Raw genomic sequence first — 19,841 nt, forward strand, 5'->3', positions numbered from 1 at the left:
AAGATAGGAGTTAAATTGACTTTCTTGATATAATTTGAAAACTTATTTGCATATTTAACCTTAAAATATTTAGAAGAACTAAATTAAAATTTTAATTTTTGAATATTAAAATGGTAATCTTGTTTTAAGAGAAGGAATTTGTTAAAGCCACCTGGGAAGTACTTTCCCAGCCACAGCTCGTTCCATTTATGAGTGATCAACCAATCAATGGAATGCATTTTATGATCATAGATTTCAATGTTAGGAAACTAAGTGATAAAAATTAGCCAACAAGAAGGTTTGCTGAAGTGCAAATTTAAGGTATATTTGATCTAATATCAGTCAGGCTATTCTACAGCAAAAAACTGCGTGGACAACTATGATTATGACTTACAACGGACACATGCAGCTATAAGTCACTCTCATTATCAACAAGCTTAAGACCCCAGCTCATGTCCTCACAGTGCCTTACATGAGGAACCAGTGCACCTGTGTCAATGCCTCTTTTGGCCTTGCAGTCATAAAAGGGAGGGGCATGAAAACATGGCTCCATTGACATGGCTCGACGACAAGCTGGATCTGGGGCCGATTGGTTCTCAGGCTTGTAGAGTATCCATGGCTTCAACCCTCCAAGGCTTTGAGCAACATACCCAAAAGTTGACCATGAGCTAGTGACTAGCACATCAGTCAAGCTCAATAAATACATTTCAGCCCATGCCTTCCTATTGTGAAAACGCTTCTCTGTTTGCTGATACTCTTCATGGCTTGGTTGGTAAACACTGATGACCTCCCCTGTCACAGTTGGATGTTCCCAATACAAGTCCCTTACTCTCTCGAAGTAACCAGCACTCAAAGATGTAATTAGCACAGCTTTAGACTTCTGAGATTGATTAATTATGGGCTTTTCCCTGCTGACCTTAGGTAGAAGATCCTCCTTCAAGGCACAAGCAATGATCTGATCCAACACATGTTGGAATGGACCAGTCCCAGTATCAAAGACCCTGATCTGGATGCCTATCCTTTCATCTGCTTTAGCTAAATAAGCATGATAGTATCTAGTAATAAGTCCCCAAACAGGATTTGTGGGGTGGAAGAGATATCGACCCAAGAAGTGGAAAACTGTTTCTTTTCTGGGAAAGAGATTACTCAGTTCCTGCTCAAAAGAAGGCATCAAGAAGAGAGACGGGACAAAATAATTGTCTGTCTTCATTATCAACCAAGGCACTTTCTGGAGAGAAGTTTGGTCTTCATCACAGAAAAAAAGCTTGTCTTGATCATCGTAATCATGGACCAGATGGAGATATACAAAAGAAGAAGATATCAACCTGCTTGAATTAGCAAAAGTGCTATTCTTAAGTATTCTCCCATAACAATGAGGAGATTTCTGATCAAAGCTGTTGAACTGACTTTTAAGGGGGAAATCTGGAGGGAGAAACCAGGAGACCTCTGGAAATGGTTCGCAGAAAAGATCAACCATATCAGCTCCAGGGTCAACCAGTAGAACACGATTGGTAAGGAGAGCGTAAAGAAATGCCGAAGCTAGGGTCAGTATCCTATTCCCTAAACCACTAAAGGAAATCCACACTAAATAATTACAATCTGTAGATTCAAGGTGATGCTTGGTCTTGAGCATTTCCAAGGTTTTGTTATATGATTCAGTATATGGCCCACACCGTTTATGGAGAGCTTCATAACTCCGTAACCTTGAAATTAGGTGGGGTGAAGGTTTATGTAGCAATTCTTTGCGGTATAAAACTGACTGATACCTGCTGACACAAGATCTTTCATGATGTCCAACTGCGAGAAGTCCACTTAGCAGTTCATCTTTACGCGCGTCAACAGATGGGGCATAATCATCATCTGGACCTACAACTTAAAAAGGGGAAAAGAAAGATTATTCCAAATTCATTTAAGAAACAGGTACTGAGTTTAAGCAAATAATGCCATTATGAAATTAAAGAAATAAGTGTGAGGACCAAAATTCATATGGAATTAGCAATGCATCTATTCTCAGGCCAAAAAGCATCTAAAATTTCAGGCTGTGTTAGGGAAATTTCAGCAGTCAGTACAAAACTTGTAGATTTTACATGGAGGGCTTGAGAACTATAATCCACAGAATCATTACTGTGCTGCCAGATGTGGGCGAAAGACCTGCAATATAAGAAAGAAAATATGCAACATATGTGATTCACTCAGATGCCTTTTGGGGGGAGAGAGGTGGATTGGGTAGAGAACCTAAGGAAGTGAGTGAACCAAGGTTTGAACCCTAGTGCTCTCCTTGCAGACAAAATAAAGGGGAAAAAAGCACTCTGCAATTGTATTATCAAGTTTCAATTCATACCTTGAGAAGTGCACTAAAACATGAAATAATATAAGTGATCGAAAGAAAATGTGCAAACACTAATAATGGCATCTAACAACAAATTCATGCATAAAGTACAGAATCTAAAAAAAAAAGAAAGGCAATAACAAATGTTCAAGTAACCTTCAACAAATTTTGCTAACGCACAAAACTTCCACAAGTTAACACAACAATCTGCCAACTGAGCTGAAACAAGCTGACATGGAGAGGAACTCGAGCTTTGTACATTGCTTCGCAATGGAAATTAGTGACAATGTGGCACTGACAGGTAAAGGAGATCTAAAAGGCATGCAAAAGACATGACCCGTGTTAAAGCATTTGTGTAAAATGGATCTTAGATCCGGAACCATCAAATTGAGCCTCACGGAACAATAGTGACAGATATACCAGCTATAATGAAATTAAGCAGCTTCAAGGAAAGCCAGCCATTCTGTTCAATTAGCTTCTACAACTATTTATCCACTTAAACAAGCAAGTTAACAACCAAGCCATAGCAACATTTCCACATGCTCTGTGTAGAACCAATAAATAGGATTCAGGAACACTAAAAATCATTACTTGACCCAGCACAAACAAAAACTTGTAAGTTATACCAAAAGTTAAAACTGAAAACAACCCAAAAGACAGAAATTCTTTTCTGGGTTTTCATTCAGAAGCACTAAAAATCTTTACTCTAAGCAAAAATAATTTCGCTTTTCAGTCATACCAAAAACTAACAAATTTGAAATTACCTTTCTGGGGTTTGACTTCAAGAACTCTTTCCTCCTTACTTGACTCCAAAACATCAAAGGATCTAACATCTTTACCAGACTCCAAAACCCCATCGCTCGGTGGGTCTTGAAGGACTACAGAAACTGAAAAAATAACCGAAACAACCATTAAAGCCACCACAACAAAACCCATCAACCTCATTGAACTGAACCCACATTTCCTTTCTTGATCCCTCAAAAACAAGCCTTCCCCATCAGGATCCAGGTTGGTTACAGGGTCATTCTCATCAGGGTTTCTCCTGAACCGCTTCATATTACTAGCCAAAAATTCTCATGTGCGTAAAATTTACAAGTCAGCAGAAGACGAAGCAGAGCAGCAAAGTTGAAGAAGAAGAAGAAGAAGAAGAGAGCGAAGGAGGAGGGACAGGGATTGGGTGGGGTGGGGTACAGGATTAGAGTAGGAATTGAGACAAGAATTGGGATTCACGAGGATGTGTCACATGCGATTATCAAGGCAGTTGATGTTGTTTTTTTTTTTTTCTTTCACCTAAATGTGTCGGTGACGTATTAATTTTTGCTTAATTTGCGGTAATGAATCTATCATCCATGAGAAAATGTGCATTTTGTCTAATATAGCCTGGTATATCTGTAAAGTGTATGGTTTTTATCCTTTTCATTCTCCCTACTCTATAAATTTTGACATGATAAATAAGATGATAAAAACAGTTTTACTTTTTCTTTATTAATTGAAAAAAAAAATTTTTAAATTTTGATCAAAATTATATACTAATCAATCAGTTAAATGTTCAATACAGCTTTAATTTCAGCATTTTGAATATTGCTGAGATGGAGAATGCTCTCATGTGCACTCTCATGAGAAAGGGACACACAGTACATCGTGTAGGGCATCACTTTTGTCTGGAATTCATGTGTGGTGGTCACGTTTATATCAACTTCTGAAATTATTAAATAAAATGTAAAAATTTTCATAATTTATTACAAATCCCACTTAATATATCATCTTGCTTCCTTTGTTTTTAGATTAGGTTTTGCTTGTCAAAAATGAAATATTTGTATTTAATTTTTTGAATAAAAATATATTTACATTCACTATTAAGTTAAATATTTAATTATTCCTTGAATTTTTGTAACCACGTTCATGTCACATTTTTTTTTATAACTCATGTTCATGTCACATTGATTTAAATAAATCAAAGTTAAATTGATATTGTAGCTAATTATTGTTAATTGTTAATATTGTTATCACGAATTGCTATTTTTTATTTCAATTAACTTTCTTTGCTAAATAGCCGGTTTTACAACCAAAATCACCAAAATGTTTATTGCCTTATAAATCTAGTGAAGATGAGATTTTGTCTCGCTTACAAGAAATTTATGCTAACACGAACCCTAAATTAAAATTCCAGAAAATTAGAAAAGTTGAAGATTAATATTTAATTTTGGATTTTTGAGCCCTTTCTTCAACCTTTTCTTAAGCCTTTACTGTAACTTAACTCTTTCATCCCATAAACTCATCTACATCCACAAATTGCTCACATGGTATTGTTGCTACTTTTATTTACGTAAATGTAACACTTGGTGAGCCTTCCAATATGAAGAAGAATAAATGTCAAAGTATCTGAACATTCTTAGGCCTAAAAGGAGTTGGAATAGATACAATGATATTGTATTAAAAAAAAAAATTCTGTCACGACTTTGTCCTGAATTGTGATCGACACAAAAATCAAATGGAAGTAATCCATCAAGCCCATGCAAGTCTCGTTTCCATTAGTCGTCATATCGTCCATCATTGGATCATTCAATGGTTCACATAACCCATACTTAAACATTCTTAAAACTTTTACTTGTACAAAGCAGTACATTGTGTAAAAAAAGATGTGCCATTACTTATAATCGACATTTATAACATAACATTGTTGTTCTTATTTTCTCTTGAAAACATGCACATTTTCCTATACAAATCCATGATACATTTAGGAGTTTTACCTACAAAAATTTACTTGTACAACCTTAAACTCACCTATCGGTGTCATTCATAAACTCCAGCATCTTGTTGTGCTCGTAACTTACATTCGAATTCAATCAATGCATTATGAGATGCCAAGAGAGTCATTGGGCAGTCTTCCCAAAAGACTTTTTAAATCTTACCTAACTTATCTCGATATCTCAATCTAATGTGTGGGATCTTACACACGTGTATCCATTTCAAGGTTATCCAAGCTTTTTCTGTATCAATCTTCTACACATTAGCCTTAACTGCCATTTACCATTCTTGGTTCTCCATTTATGTACATAAACCTTAAAACAATGGGGTCTTACTCATTGTAATATACATAAACCTTAAAACAATTAGATCTTACTCATCGTAACATACATAAACCTTAAAACAATTAGATCTTACCAATCATAACATACATAAACCTTAAAACAATTGGGTTTTACCCATCATAATATTCATAAACCTTACATACATCATTTGCAATTTTATAGAAGAATGCATACTTAACTTTGATCATCATGCACGTAGGGTACTCCAACCCTTACTTTAATTAGGTACTCTAACCTTTATTATCTCTAGTGGTTTTCCTCCACCCCACCAAGGCCATAATATTCAAGTACTCTTACCTTTTTCCTGGTGGAACTACTCCATCGCACCAAGGCCATGCAATGCATCATTAAACATAACAATCACATAACATATCTTTCACACCACGTAAAGCACAACATAATATATACCTACATAACTTAGCATCCGGTCATAAATCATTATATCTATATGACATGTAGCTCAGCTACCATGTCCCCCAATGCATATCAAGTCATAAACCATTCATAGCTCAACATGTTTTTTTATGCACAAGCATTGCATCTAATCATAATCTATTCAAAGCTGAACACACATGCTTATGTGTATAAACATTTCACTCTTACCTAGGGTTCACATAATGTTATAAAAATCAATTCAAAACAACTTGTTCCCATGCACTTTTCTATAAAATCATTTGCATGGAATCATACTTTTAAAACCTTCTTTCATGCTTTGCCAAAACCATTTGGATGCAAAATCCATTTACCTAGAGGTTGCTTAAATTGCAACTCAACTAGCAGAGGCGAAGCTAACCAAATTTTGTTAGGGGGCCAAACACAGAAGAATAAGCATTAAAAATTTTAAAAAACTAATATGTTAAATTCAATCAACAATAAAAATACTGATAATAGAAATATGAAACTAAATATAAAACTATAATTTGTAAAATATAAATAGTTAAAAACGATATATAAGATTAATAATTTCTTTTTATATAATTAGAATTATTTAAATACTATATATTTAGGATAATTTCATTTCAATTAAATATAAAACGTAAAGCATATAAAAAAATATATTCAAGATAGTTTCCACTTACATAATCATGATTAATATAAAAATGATACATTAATGAAAGTTTAAGTAACAATGTAACACTACAACTTATACTTGAAAACTATATCATCATTTATTAATTTTTGAAGATTAAAAGCATAGAAAATAATATCTACGTAACATAAAAAAAAAAAAACATGACAAATAGAAGGTAGATATCACATATTACGTAACAAAAAAGAAAGAAAAAGAATATGGTTAATGGTTTATACAAATTTGGGAAAGAAAATTTATAAAAACTTATAACATACGAACAAATAGAATAGAAATGAAAAAAATAAATAAATATAAATAATAATAATAATAATATAAAAAAATTTAAAGTTGAGTGAGATATGTGAAATCATTTTATTATTTTTTATTTATATTAATTATTAAATAAAAAATTATTTTGAAGTGGTCATTAATAGAATATATAAAAAAATTTAAATATTTTTATGTGTTATGAAAAAATTTTGAAAGTTTTGGCCCCCCATCACGTAACGAAGCTCCACCCCTATCAACTAGCAAGAGAAGATAAAGCTCCTAGTTAGCAGATCCTTCAACCTCAATGCAGCGTAGCATCAGCAATGGCACAATATTTAAATTTCATAGTGATTTTCAAAGTCCACACTAATTTGTCTATGCGTGACAACTTATACTTGTCTACATTGGCTTGATGGAGTACAATCCATCTCAATTCCAACCTCCTTAAGTTCAAGGATACCTTTACATTCATAATTTATTATAACTTTACTTCTTTTTAACTTATTTCTCTTTTGCTTAGTGGTTTCCCACCCACAATGCAGCACTTGAAATCTTCTTAAGTTCATCCACAAATCTTAGAATCCTTGCTAACTATCACGACCCAACTCAAGGGTCCATGATCGGTGCACGAGTCCAATAGGCAAGCCCACTAGAGCCGAGAAAGCCTTAAAATTCAAAACCATACAACACAAAGCCAAGGGATTCAATAATCAAATATAATATATTATCCCTGGCACATAATTCATATAAATATTTATAGGGCCATACGTTAGCCATTCAAGGCGAGTTCGTATATAACAACCTTTACACATGAATTTATATGACACAACGTGCCTATATACACAACAAACTAAGCGTGGAGAGTAAGCTCGTGACTAATGCAGCGGAGTGGCACAATAGATGAAAACCTACTAGATGCCAAAATTGGTCTGTCGCTAGATGACCTTTACCACATAACTTTATGATCTATTTATCTGCACATAGTATACAAATGGGTGAATACTATAATACTCAATGAGTGGTGCTGATAAACAAAATCATATATATTTATATAAAACACATATATAAAGTATATGCATCTTTCGTGCATCTAGATGTTCTAGCAAATATATCCAAATACAAAGCATATCATTATCCCTAAGGTTTCCAACATGAGGGCATATCACCATCCTCATTGTCTCCAAAGATTAGCACACATCATTAAACTTATTCTCGAAGTCAATCAAAAGTCATTTAAATTAGTTTCACGGCACACTCTAGTTGCTAGAGAACCACATCAGAACCATATTATATTTATCTAAGCCTCTCCACAACTATCTCATGACGTATGCAAATCAAATCAACGAGTGATCTTTCTCTAGACACAGTCAAATCACGTTTGGTGGCCAACCAACAAAGAATTAAATCACGCTTAGAGCAAAGCTGATAGTGGAGAGCAGATCATGCACATGTTGAAGCAACCGATGAAAAACAAATCAAGCACAATGTCGAAGAAGCTGATGGAGAATCAAAGTTATCGACCGAAATAATCTCTTAACGGTTGGTATCACATGGAGTAATCTTAATGGATGGCGTCAAAACACTACAAGCAGGAACCACAAGTGGGATTAGTGCCATTATCCTTGCTTACCACTTGTAAGCACACACATAGTCACAGGGGAATGGAACTCCACTCAACCATAAATCAAATCAACGTCTAGAAAATCATCCCTCGGACGAAACACAAATCTACAAATAAGGCCATCATGCCTTTATCATTCACATTTTCCTTATCGAACCTCAATTCACATTTATTGAGCTTCAATTGTCTTTAAGCTCTGTTAGGTTCTAAATGCCTCTAAATCCCCAAGGCATCATTAGAGCAAATTCTCTTAGCATATCCTTCGCCTAGGGAAATTTACTCCTAGGGTTCATTATAGCCTCTAAACATCTTAGTCTAGGTACACACACCATAGGCCACCCATGTAGCTCACATCATAGCACACAAACTCCCATTCCACAGTTTGGTTCTTTAGCCTAGGCACTTACATCTAAGCAATCACACACACACACACACACATATATATATATATATATATNACACACACACACACACACACATATATATATATATATATATATATATATATATATATATATATATATATACATACATACATACATGTTAATACCATGGCAAGGCCTTCATCAAAGCGTCATGCATCACATGCATTTTAATTTAAACCCGTTTACGGTGACAAATTAAAAATACTTCTAACGAAGTTTTGATTCTTAGCCTCCAATTGCCCTTTAGCTTGCCAACGAGTTGGTTTAACTCCATTTCCCCCTTTAAACACATCAGAACATGAAAATATTAATTATTCCTAGCTTTCAAAAAATGCCAATTTTTCTGTAATTAACCAAATCTTAGTAATCGAACCATTTAAGCTTAAGTCCTTCAATAATGAGCTAAAACTATACCTTGTAAGCTGAATTGTACGAATCTTAGCTCCAAATTCTAGCCAAATCGGGAGAGATTCACCAAAGCTGGAAAAATTAGATTTCTTAAAATCTAACTAATTAAATTGAAAAATAATCAATAAAAACGTTAAATCTTACCTCAATTACGCATTAGTCTTTGCCTTTTACCTTTTACATAATTCACCTTCTTTTTTATTTTTCTTTTCAATTTAGTCCCTTAAAATGTTTATTTTTCTTTTCCATTTAGTCCTCAGACATTTTTTTTTAATTTAGTCCTTCCCCTAAACTTTTCTTTCTTTTTAATTAAATCCTTGCAGCTAGGAATCAATCTCTTCTCTTCAAAAGATCGATTTTTCTCAACACAAAATGCTTCCTTTTGCTTTTGGAAGCTAAGAATCGATCTTTTCTCTACTAAAGATTGATTCTTCTTAGCACAAAATGCTTCTTTTTGCTTTTGGAAGCTAAGAATCAATCTCTTCTCTTCTAAAGATTGATTTTTGTCAACACTAAATGTTTCTTTTTGCTTTTGGAAACTGAAAATCAATCTCTTCTCTTCAAAAGATTGATTCTTCTCAACACAAAATTGATCTATTTTCTTCAAGGCGTCGATTCTTGTTGAAACAGAATACTTCATATCTTTTTTGCAAATTGAGAATCAATTTCTCCTTTCCTAGGGTTAATCCTTTTCAAGGCAAATTTCACATTTAGAACCTGTTTGGCCTAGTTGTTTTAGCTTAAAAGCTATTATAAACTTTAAAAATTAAGCTAAAACTGTTTAGCAAAATAAATTATATAAGTTTTAATTTTGGTTAAAATTAACGGGTATTCATGTCATCTTCAATCACCTAATAAATCAAAACGAAACAAATCTACTTCAAGTTTATATATAATTTCAGATGTTAAAAAAAAAATTCATAAAGAAACGGAATAACTCTTAAACTTGTATAATAGTAATAGTATTAGATTTTTTAGTGACGAAGAGAGAAAACCTTTAAATAGTATTTGAACACAGCTTTGAATTTTGGGTTTCCTTTTCTCTTAATCTTTGTAAGAACAAAAAAAATTCTAAATTTTACTATTTTATTACCGAGTTTTTTATTTTTTTTTCTTTTTTTAATAGTCTTTGTTGAGAGCAGTAGAGGAGAGGGAGATCATGATTTTGCGTTGAAGAATGGTAATTTACAAAGGGAGAGAGAGGAGAGGGAAATTGATTGAGAGAGGGGTATTTTTTGAAAAGCTATCGTAATTTTAAAAGAAAAAATAGAAAGCTCATCTCTGAAACTTTTATTGAAGTTCTTTTTTTAAAATTTCATACATATTTATGCAAAAGAATGGTTTTTTGCTATCATTATATTCATGCATATTTATACGAAAATAACAAGTAAAAAGATATTTTCATTTAATAACTAGATTAAAGCATTTAAGGAACCTTACTTGTAAAATTTGTCCGAATGATACAACTAATCCCATTGTTATATAGTTTCAACTTTACACTTTATTGGCCATTTTATTTTTGCAAGAAGAAGAGTAAGTTATGCCACATTATGATATTCTTTTATATATATGATATGAATATGATTGTTAAGATTTGTTTAAATGTTTAAGCTAATCACTGTTAATAATTTGAATTTAAACTTTTAAGAGTCACGTAATTTAAGCTCAAAAAGTTACTGGACTAGTGATGCTTTAATCTCTCATTACAATTAATATCAAAACATGTGTCAACCTAATATAAGTTTTCACGTTATGCTGACGAGATCTTGATTTTATAAAGTGGGTTTTGATTGTGATTTGATATATGACCTTAACTAAGACATCAAAGATTTGAATTTGTAATATCCCATCCTACATCGAATATGAATACAATTATTAAGACATAAAAAGATCTAAAGTTAATTACTACTAATAACTTTGGTTTAATGATGCTTAGACTCAGTACTCATTGTAATTAATTTCACCTTAAGCAATAAAGTTGAAAAAGTAAATATGATATATGAGTTATAGAAAATAATAGACTACAAGTCTGCAATGATTAATGCACTCTTACCATATTAAATACACATTAAAAGGAATGTAAAATCAACTTCCGAATTTCTTTCACACCCAATTCTTGTTTTTATTAAATAAAAGAGGATTTAAATCTATGTTTATTAAAGTAGAGAATACTTATATTTATGGTCAAAACAAATGTTAAACTCTTTTACATCAAATTCTTAAAAACTGTATAGTGATCTAAAAATTGATTACATCTACCAATTCAATTGATTGAATTATGAGGTGATACTCTTTTTTACAAACAAAACAACTCTTGCAATAGATATAAGAAATCAAATCAAAATCTATTAAAAAAAATCAAAATTCCGCTCATTAAGTTGAATACAAAATGAAATTAAAGATAAAATAAATAAAAATTAAAATATTTAACTCATTAATTGATAGAGTAAGATTAAAATCTTCTTTCCTCAAATATCACCCGAAATGCAAAACAATCTATTTGAAATGGATCCACCATCTTTATTGGTACTAACAAGTTGCAACAGAATTATGGCGCGAACGGATGCTGACTTATTTCCCCAGTAAAAGCCATAGCTCAACTCTACCCTTTCACACGTCAGCAATATAGAGCGCCAACCATTGAAGATAAGCAATCCAACGCACACATCAACATTACACGTGTCATCATTACAAAATTTCCTTCGTAAATCTCTCCGAGATTTTTAATAATTACTATTGTCTCTTAGAATCTGGGGCTCCAAGTCTTGCTGCTATTGGTGAGATTTTAACACACAACAAAGCTTTGACTACCTAACCTTTAAAATCCCCTGCTCTAAAGAGTCTTTTAGTTGAGATAGAAAAGAGAGGGAAAAGAGAAGAAGAAGATGTCAACAGCTTCTTCATTGTGTTCATCAACTCAGGTTAATGGCTTTGGCGGGGGACTTAGGCTTCTAAGGACCCATCTTTCTCAACCCAAGACACTTACCTTTACGAGGTATTTTTTTGTTCTTTTTTTATTTCTTTTTATGGGTTGTCATTCTTTTTGGTTGATTCTTATTGGGTTTTTCGTACTCATTATAGATATAGACCGTAAAGATGCAATTTTGCGGGGTTTGGCAATAAACCCAGTTTACAAAATGTTGAATTTCCCTTGTAAACAACCTTAATTTGCTCGAAATTTAATAATCTTTTGGCCTATATTTCGAAATTTTCATTGTTTTCATGTTTTCGATGGAAATGTTTGTGATGAAAGTGAAGGGCCTGATACAATTAAAATATTCATCAAGAATATAAAACTGTAAATGAGCTATGAAATAAATAAGGTTTAGTGGTTTTGTTAGAAGTGAAATTGTTAATTACTTAATGTTTCCTATATGCCATTTGATGAAAGTTTAATTGTATGGTTGGTGCTTATTTAGGAGAAAAAATTGTGGATGGATCAGTGCTACTAATTATTTTCAAATTTGCGACTTGCACATGTGTGCTTATGTTAATGCTAAGTTGAAGTTAGGATTGCTGTTTGGACTATGATCTTCAGTACAAGTTATGTGTTATCGCATTGCACTCAGGATATATTTTTTAATATTTATGCCTATTCTGTAGTCTGTTCCACAATGTTTTAATATCTTTCTATTTCAGATAGATCACAAGTGAAGGTGTCACATTTACACCATATAAGAAGCAAATACCATTGAAATTCTTGACATCTCTGTGACCTAAAGACAGTGCATAACCGTCTGCATCCCTAAAAATTGGTCTTTTAGGGTCAAATGTGCATCGCATTTTTAACACCATCAATCAATCTTGTTGTAGGATTTATAATGCTTATAATGGAAAATATTATATGGCAATTAATTAACAAAGTTCAGTTTAATTCTGGGTTCCTGGAATTGAGCTGCTTTTAGTATTTCCAATACTTTTTCAAATTGCTTATAATTATGAGGAACTTTATTTTCTATTCTCCCCCTATTTGTCACATAATTTATAACTGCAGTAGTGAAGTCCATAATTAGGTAACGCTCGTTGTTCTAAATGAAGGGAGAGTGTTTAAAAGGTCTTTCTTAGGCCAAATAATTTGAATTTTTAGATTCAATTTCTTAAGGTTCTTGTTATTCCTTTATTTAGAAATTATTTTTCTTCTATACAGGAAAATATTTCGTGCCTTTCATGTTACAAGCACATCTGTGTTTGTCTTCTTGGTACTAAATAGGGCTACACATTATTTGAGAAGATAAGAATAAATGTATATTTTCTATCAGATTTTATTTTGGTCTTCCAGGTCTCATACAATCTATTTTAATATGCTTATTTTACCTTCTTACACTGCCAGGAGGAAAATTGCTACAGTAGTGAAGGCAACTGCTCGAGTTGATAAATTCTCAAAAAGCGATATCATTGTTTCTCCATCTATTCTCTCTGCTAATTTCGCAAAGTTGGGGGAGCAGGTTTTATATTGCTCTTTTTTCTTGCACTATGAAATTAATTTCTGATTTTCCTGTAAATAATAACTTTCAGATATGTGACTTGCTTCTGGTACTAAACAATGAATTATAATCTGCATTATAACTAAACAATTGTTCCACTTAGTTTGGTATTGGACTTTTGCCAATATCATTAGCAAACCTGTTAGCTGCTCTTGTCTGTTTTATCCCCATAATATTCTGAACTCAATATGGAGCTTGCTTTTGAAGTTTGACCTTCAAGATTTTCTAGGTGAAAGCAGTGGAAGTAGCAGGCTGTGATTGGATCCATGTTGATGTAATGGATGGCCGATTTGTTCCAAATATTACAATTGGACCTATTGTGGTTGATGCCTTACGACCTGTGACTGATCTTCCGCTGGATGTGCATTTGGTATGCTTCCTTTTGCATACTTTGTCATCAACGGACTAATATCAATAAAAGAAATATTTGCTAACCTGAGATAGATGCACTGCAGATGATTGTTGAACCAGAGCAGCGAGTTCCAGATTTTATTAAGGCTGGAGCAGACATAGTCAGTGTTCACTGTGAGCAATCTTCAACCATCCATTTGCATCGTACACTTAATCAAGTAAGATTTTTCTTTCTCTGAGCCTTTCTTCTATATTTTTCACAATAAAATGGGGAGTTGGCACTTGCTGCTACTTGGTTTCATAACAGCTGCTTATTATATGAACTATTGATTAACCCATATTACTATACATACAAGATGTGAGTGGAGTCTAGCAAGTATTATCTTCAAACCAAGTGAAGCCTAAACTTGAATGCATTCCATAATAGGGAGGTCTTGTAAACCAGAAAAGTAAGCCCTGTTTTCTCATACACAATTTCACTTCCTTTTGCAGTTGGAATTTGTCATCTGATTTAATCTTAGAATATCGCTATGTTGATGCCTGCTTTAGGTTGAAAACTAGCGATGGAGAAATTTATGTGTAACAAATCTTTAGCCCTGTATCTGGTCTGCATACCACATGATATGTTGATGGGAAGGGAATATTTAAAATTCTTAGGAGCCTACAATCCTACAGATTCATCCTGTTCAAGTTAGTTGAATTTATTTCTGTCCTTCTTCTGAGACATGATCAAAGAAAACATTGATGCCTGATCAGGACATTCGTAATGGCTGCAAATTTCTGTTCTTTTTGTGCATCCCTATTTTTGCAGTTACAGCTTTTTAAGCATTAAGTTTATCGCCCTCACCCCTGCCTTGCATCATTGCTTCTAAGAATGTCCTTGTCAGCATGCCTGAAATTTGTCTATGACAGGCTGTAGTTTTTATGATCATCATGGTGTTGCTGATACTGTTGGGAATTTTCTTGATTGTTTGCCATGCTATGATTAATAATATCTTGCTAGCTTGCTTTTGCCATTGCCTGTTTTAGCTTTCATTAAATTGCCCACCTATTTAATATCTTTGTGCGGAGATTCCTTTTCTGTTTGAGTGCTGTTAGTTTTCTCCTATTTTTTCTAAAAAATTTTCATATTGTATAGATAAAAGGTCTAGGCGCTAAAGCTGGAGTTGTCCTAAACCCTGCTACCCCACTTAGTACAATAGAATATGTACTTGATGGTGAGTTTTTATTTTCTATTTCTTTTTCCAATTTTGTTTTCTTTCTGTCAAGGATGATTCCTACACAGCTTATTGCCTACCAGAACCAAGCAGGTGGGTCTACGCTGGGCCTTGCCTATTGATAAGTTGAAATAAAAAAATCATAAAGTAAAAACCCTTGAGCAGTAGTTAAAAGAATATTCTAAGATAGCTAAATTCAACCTACTCATTCTTTTGACTTGAAGGCCTTCTTTTCTTGCGAAGCAAAAACTATCTACAGCTGTGCAAATAAGGAAAAGTGGTCCTTCGCTACATCATTGTCACCCATCCAGTACAGATGTTTCATAATCTCTCTTTTGCATTTGACAGTGGTTGATCTAGTCCTGATTATGTCGGTCAACCCTGGCTTTGGTGGGCAGAGCTTTATTGAGAGTCAAGTCAAGAAAATCTCTGACTTGAGAAGAATGTGTGCAGAAAAGGTATAAAGCACATCTGTCTGTGTGTCTTACATGTATTTATGCTTGAGAATCTGGTGATATTTTCTTTTTATATTTCCCATGCAGGGAGTAAACCCCTGGATTGAAGTGGACGGCGGAGTTGGTCCTAAAAATGCATATAAGGTACCTGATTAGAATCATATGGTTTTCCTTTCAGACAACATGCATCTATACACTATACATAACCTGTGACTTAGAATTCTATGAGTTATAAGTTACTGAAAGATAGGCCTGCAATTGCTTTACCCTTGAAAGTTTGACACCAAGGTGGTGTTTATGTTTAAACTTAAGAATTTCTGCCAGGATGGTTTAAAATGCATGCCTGATGTTCAAGACAGGTCAAGTGGAAAGAAAACATGAAAGGACAGAAAGTGGAAAAGGAAAATTGGCTAGCCGTGCTATTTCCTTTCATATCTATATTAAAGAAAAAAGTTATGTTAATCTTATCGTTCATGATATTCGTAACTAGGAAATTTTTTTTTTTGGGGGGGGGGTGGGGGNNNGGGGGGGGTGGGTGGGGGGTGTGTGGGGAGAGGTTTGTTTTTGTTGAAACTCTCTCTTCTCCCTTCTCCCTTTTGGGATGGGTATTAATATTACTTATCTTGGGAATGTATGGTATATAAGTGAAATGTATTTTCGTTGCTGGCAGGTTATTGAGGCTGGAGCTAATGCTTTAGTTGCTGGTTCAGCTGTGTTTGGAGCCAAAGATTATGCTGAAGGTATGGACAGGGAATTATTTCTTAATTTTCGTGAATATAAATGAATGCATTTTAACAAATTTTTGTGGCTTGAACAAATTGTTTTACAGCTATTAGAGGAATCAAAACCAGCAAAAAGCCAGAAGCAGTGGCTGTGTGATTTATGACCGCCAAAGATCTGATTGGCTCAAATGTGTGATATCTGTATTTAGATTCCCATGTATGTTACCCTCTAACTTCGCAGAATTTTGCTTGAATATATTTTGCTGTATAAATTTGAAGCTATTACCAAAAAAAAAACAAAGAAAATTTTATAGAAGCCTGTTCTCTAAAATTCATCTCAATAACCCATGGTTGTATCTGCTTGCTAGATGGCTGGAACCCTGTTATATGTTGCAGAACAAAAATAAACATACATTTAGAATTATTAAAGCATGCCTACCAATCATTTTTGGTGTCTTTCTTATAAGAGTTATTGTTTAATTTGGCATGACTGTCTTCGTATTTGCAGATAATATGTCATGGTTATTTATAAGCAATCGCTACTATCATATTGTCAGATTGGTCATGATGCCAAATGATTGATACATAAAAGAAATCAAGGCTGTGGTAAGATTGCTGTTTTGAAGCCTAATTGGTGTATCATGTCTATTTTAGGAATTCAATGATTCATATGTATTGCAATCATTTTGTAATGAACTGCAAGTGCCATTCATTTCAGTCAAATAAAGCAATCTTCCATTTCTGTTCTTCGTCATAAAATGTCATGCCAGCTTTTGTTATATCTGTTCAAGCTTGGCCATTTTATGCAGCGCAGCCTTTGCATAAAGAAAATACAGAATAAACATGTCTCTTCTTCCCAAGGCATTAAAATCTAATATCTATTTCCAGCAGTTTTCAGCCTGTTTGAATAGTCAAAGTTCGCCATACGCAGAAATTGAAATGGGTGCAGCATCCAAGTTTGATTTAATACAGCAGAATTTCCCCAAGCCCATTAATTCTGTAGCATACTAGCATTCTCTGTTTGATTTGAAGAGAAGGGTTCCAAGGAGCTGTAGCGCCCTTTGACGCTGTTGCTTCTCTTAAGTCTCTTCAGCATTCTCCATATGAACTATAATTTCTCAAGGTCTCACGTTTGGCGAGAGTTAATGATACAGAGGAAATTTAACAGCCAAATATGTTGCAGCATCCTAAAATATATATTGGCAGAAAGTATCAACCAACAAGATAAACCAAAGAATATATCAGAAAAAGTTACATTTACAAGTGATGATACAAGTTGACGTAGATATAGTTGATTTTGATTAACACATTTTTTTAAAAAAATTTTTATAGCATAATATTACACAAAAAATAATGAAAATAATCATAATAAGTGAAACGTTACTTCACATAAAATAATTAAAACAACTACTACTTCATGCAGAACAATTAACAATTAAAATAATTGAAGTACTACTTCATGCAAAACAATTAAAATAAGTAGAGCACTTCTGTATGTGAAACAACTAATACAAGTAAAACCACTACTTCACACAAATAGCAATGAAAGCAACCTAAAGTAAGTGACAGAGTTCACTGATTACTTTCATCTTTAGATGTTTAAGAGAGTTTGGCTTGGTAACTAAAATATGGAAGTAGTTAAGAGGTTTTCTCTTAATCTTTTTCTTGAAATACAAGTGTCTCTCTATCTCACTTTTACCTTGTTCTTTTATACCTGTCCACATACAACTTTTTCTTTTAACTTGTTCTCGTATAACTTTTCATGTATACCTCTTTTCTATTACCTTTTACTTGAGAATAAGTCTTATTATACCCAATTACTTTAACGGTCACATAATGAGTTTTTAACCGTTACTCTTTATATGCCACATAATGTGTTACAGTAACAGTTACTCACATTAAATTTTTTTTTAATAATGTTAGTCATTACGTGTATTAAGTCTATTTTTGAGTAACCGTCACTTCTAACACTAAATATAAAACCTTCACAATTCATTTTGGGACTTTTCTAGAGCTTTTCTCTCTAATTTTTGTTTTTAATTTTTTAGCTATTCTCTTCTGTCTGTCGCAACACTTGGTACTTTAAGAATTGCTCTGATCTTCTTCTCTATCGCCTCCGGGACATCCTTTTACTTGTTTGCAACATTTCTTCTCCATTTCACAAAGAACCCTTTTGTATTTTTGGTGACTCCACTAGAGAGGAGTGATTACATTAGGTAAAAGCTTACTAAAAAAACTTTGTGTTACCAAAAAAGATCGACAGTTCCGCTATATAGAATGAAAGTGTTTCTCAATGAACGAACTTTGTATTAGACATGTGAACTTGCTTTATGTTACATGGCCGCTAACAAAAGAAGAGAAGTCTAACCCAATGTACTGTGATTATCACCGAACAGTTGATCATTCATTTCTTGAATGTAGAAACTTGCATAAAATATTCCACAATAAAATGCAAGCAAGAAAGTTACTAATTGAGAACAATAAGGTCCAAAACAACCCGTTTTCTCGCTCGTGTATGATACTTCTAAGACTTTGACTCTTCATTACTTTATGAATTGCAATTTGACATTTGGAAAAAAAGTAATTTTATATTTAGCCGCTAGCTTTATTGCTCATACTTTGGCTGTAATGGCATTATACTACTGGTCGTAAGCTTTATCACTTATTCTTTGACCACAGCTCGTCACTCTTAGTTCAATTGTAAGCTTTACCGCTCATATTTTGGCTGCAATGATATTTTTTTCTATTGGTCACAAGTTTTATCGCTTATTCTTTGACTATAATTCATCATTCATAGTCCAATCACTAGCTTTATAGCTCATAACTTGGAAATAATGATGTTATGCTATTGGTCGCAAGCTTTATTGTTCATTTCTTGGTCCCAACCTATTACTCACAAAATGGTCGTAGCTTTTACGCTTATTTAAAAAGTTTAATTAATTTCCTTCAAGTTAGGTTAGAGTTAACCTCCTTAATGTAAAGTTGAGAGCTCCCTTTTGACCGCATACAATAATATGAAATGTAAATAAGTATGCAATATGCGTATAACATTATTATTATTATTGCCAAAAAAAAGAAATACGATATATCAATAGAAAAGTACTAGCTCAAACGAGCTTTCCAGAGAAAAAGCAAAAGCGTAGCCAACTACATACTCCATTAAGAAGAGTTACTATCTTTAATATTGGTAAAGGCATCTAGCTTTTCTTACACTTTAGCATCACACTCCATCTCAAGAAAAACTTTGGCTCTCGATCTACAATTATTGAGGCACTCAAGTTTGAATCAATATTACAAGCGCCATCTAAATCTTGTAACATCAGTTGCAATTTCTATGGTAAAGTACTCGTTAATGGAGCATGGGAAATCACTAAAACTTTACCCAATACTTCCATCATTAAACAAATGAAATCTAT

General features: G+C 33.3%; 2 protein-coding genes across 5 annotated transcripts; one reads left to right on the top strand and one right to left on the bottom strand.

Moving 5' to 3' along the window:
• On the bottom strand, positions 205–3,545 carry LOC18604741 (galactoside 2-alpha-L-fucosyltransferase). 2 transcript variants are annotated; one of them, XM_018118286.1, is made up of 2 exons: positions 3,073–3,545; positions 205–1,845 (listed from the first exon to the last, which is right to left on the bottom strand). In XM_018118286.1, exons 1-2 carry the CDS (start codon positions 3,362–3,364, stop codon positions 389–391), a joined length of 1,749 nt encoding a protein of 582 aa, XP_017973775.1. In that variant the 5' UTR covers positions 3,365–3,545; the 3' UTR covers positions 205–388. The 2 variants fall into 2 exon arrangements, with proteins under 2 accessions (XP_017973775.1, XP_017973774.1); XM_018118285.1 differs by having other exon boundaries at positions 205–1,851; positions 3,073–3,544.
• LOC18604742 (ribulose-phosphate 3-epimerase, chloroplastic) lies at positions 11,934–17,174 on the top strand. Of its 3 annotated transcripts, none has more exons than XR_001927246.1 (10): positions 11,934–12,191; positions 13,527–13,641; positions 13,910–14,050; positions 14,136–14,249; positions 15,170–15,248; positions 15,597–15,706; positions 15,791–15,847; positions 16,374–16,443; positions 16,533–16,642; positions 16,934–17,174. XR_001927246.1 is itself a non-coding variant. In XM_018118268.1 (9 exons), the coding sequence occupies exons 1-9, from the start codon at positions 12,082–12,084 to the stop codon at positions 16,580–16,582; spliced, it is 846 nt and encodes a 281-aa protein (XP_017973757.1). In that variant the 5' UTR covers positions 11,934–12,081; the 3' UTR covers positions 16,583–16,882. The 3 variants fall into 3 exon arrangements, 1 of the variants encoding a protein (XP_017973757.1); XR_001927247.1 differs by having other exon boundaries at positions 16,983–17,174; XM_018118268.1 differs by lacking the exon at positions 16,934–17,174 and having other exon boundaries at positions 16,533–16,882.

Source organism: Theobroma cacao, chromosome 3 (genome assembly GCF_000208745.1).
Source record: "Theobroma cacao cultivar B97-61/B2 chromosome 3, Criollo_cocoa_genome_V2, whole genome shotgun sequence".
NCBI classification, from domain to species: Eukaryota; Viridiplantae; Streptophyta; class Magnoliopsida; order Malvales; family Malvaceae; genus Theobroma; species Theobroma cacao.

What these genes read in the sequence shown, in the direction of transcription:
- LOC18604741 (XM_018118285.1), bottom strand. Translation starts at nt 3,364, where the DNA reads ATGAAGCGGTTCAGGAGAAACCCTGATGAGAATGACCCTGTAACCAAC. An exon ending in TGAAGTCAAACCCCAGAAAG is followed by an intron (nt 1,852 to 3,072) that starts GTAATTTCAAAT and finishes CCCCTTTTTAAG; the next exon opens with TTGTAGGTCCAGATGATGAT.
- LOC18604742 (XM_018118268.1), top strand. Translation starts at nt 12,082, where the DNA reads ATGTCAACAGCTTCTTCATTGTGTTCATCAACTCAGGTTAATGGCTTT. An exon ending in TTCCGCTGGATGTGCATTTG is followed by an intron (nt 14,051 to 14,135) that starts GTATGCTTCCTT and finishes GATGCACTGCAG; the next exon opens with ATGATTGTTGAACCAGAGCA. An exon ending in AGCCAAAGATTATGCTGAAG is followed by an intron (nt 16,444 to 16,532) that starts GTATGGACAGGG and finishes ATTGTTTTACAG; the next exon opens with CTATTAGAGGAATCAAAACC.